The sequence below is a fragment of the Dipodomys ordii genome, unplaced genomic scaffold, assembly GCF_000151885.1.
Source record: "Dipodomys ordii isolate 6190 unplaced genomic scaffold, Dord_2.0 Scaffold85, whole genome shotgun sequence".
Classification (NCBI taxonomy): Eukaryota; Metazoa; Chordata; class Mammalia; order Rodentia; family Heteromyidae; genus Dipodomys; species Dipodomys ordii.
The window spans coordinates 3100546-3102022 of NW_012267301.1; the positions used below are offsets into that span (position 1 = coordinate 3100546).

A 1477-nucleotide genomic window follows, 5' to 3' on the forward strand; every position below is an offset into this window, starting at 1 on the left:
TAATAAACACAGGGGGGAAAGGGCGGAGTGGTAGTTGATGGTGGAGCAAAATTGAAGGCTTTGGGGGAGGAGGTCAGTAGTTAGCAGTGGAAAGGAAGATGGCTGGAATCTCTCAATTCCACCCATTCCTGCAAATACTATGGAAATATAGACAGAGTTGTTAGAGCTTCTGATTCACCAAACAAATCTCCTAATTAGTGTGGAACTTCGGTGGTCAGGTTCATGCAATGACTATAGAGGGCAGAAAGCAAGCAGCTACTGGTAGTAGGTTGCTCCTGGGCTGCAGGTTGGACCCTCTGTTAGAGTGGTGTTTAAATCCACCTTCTATTCAGTGTAAAAGTCCCTTCTCAGGTCTCAGAGACCAAGGTGAAGAGGGGATACTCACATTCTCCCACTGGGGGCCCAACTGCATCTGGCATGCCCTGATCCTCATAATCCTTGTTCTAGGGAAAATATTAATGACTTAATCTCCCTAGTTCACTCCTGCCCTGTACAGCCTTCTCACTGAGATTTACAGACAAGACCCAGAGAAGTCCAGATTGGAGCAGAGCATAAATTTGGACACAACCAGCTACAAACTGCTAAATTGCTCTTAGAAGGCTTCAGTCACAGCCCCTCCACGAAAGCATCCAGAAGGATTCCCAGCCATGGGTGAGGTGACAGCAGAAGAAGTAGAGAAATTCTTGGACTCACATATTGGCTTTGCCAAACAGTATTATAATCTCCGATACCGGGCCAAGGTCATCTCAGACCTTCTGGGGGCCAAGGAAGCAGCTGTGGACTTCAGCAACTACCACTCCCTGAGCAGTGTGGAGGAGAGTGAAATCATCTTTGATCTCCTGAGGGACTTCCAGGAGAATTTGCAGGCTGAGAAGTCCGCCTTCAATGTCATGAAGAAACTCTCCTTTCTCCTGCGGGCAGACCGTATGAGCCTGTTTATGTACAGGGCCCGCAATGGCACCGCAGAGCTAGCCACCCGGCTCTTCAATGTACACAAGGATGCTGTTCTTGAAGACTGTCTGGTGATGCCTGACTCAGAAATTGTCTTCCCTCTGGACATGGGTGTCGTGGGCCATGTCGCACATTCTAAAAAGATCGCCAATGTTCTCAACACTGAAGAGGTACTCTCTTTCCCACATAAGAAAGTGCAGTGAGGTGTTATTCCCCTAGGTTCTGGGGTAAAAGTGTGCTGGGGGAGCTGCTGTTCTTGACTGGTACTCTATCATTTGAGCCATGCATCCACGCTGGCATTTTGTTAGTTAATTGGAGATGACTCTCACACAGACTTTTCTGCCTGGATTGGCTTTCAATCAGGATCCACCAGGTCTTCTGAGTAGCTAACATTGCAGGGACAAGCCACTGGCATCTAGCTTATTTAGCCTCCTTCCTTCCTTCCTTCCTTCTTTCCTTCCTTCCTTCCTTCCTTCCTTCCTTCCTTCCTTCCTTCCTTCCTTCCTTCCTCCCTCCCTCCCTCTCT

The 1477-nt window shown here is 48.3% G+C and overlaps 1 protein-coding gene across 2 annotated transcripts in view; it reads left to right on the forward strand.

The window, feature by feature from the left end:
- The first annotated feature begins 359 nt into the window (after positions 1-359).
- Positions 360-1477, forward strand: part of Pde6a (phosphodiesterase 6A, cGMP-specific, rod, alpha) — a 75528-nt gene continuing 74410 nt past the window's right edge. For both annotated transcript variants that reach the window (XM_013025524.1, XM_013025525.1), the window contains exon 1: positions 360-1121. In XM_013025524.1, the coding sequence (XP_012880978.1) occupies positions 648-1121 (474 nt within the window). In that variant the 5' untranslated portion in view covers positions 360-647. The remainder of the gene's footprint in view (positions 1122-1477) is intronic.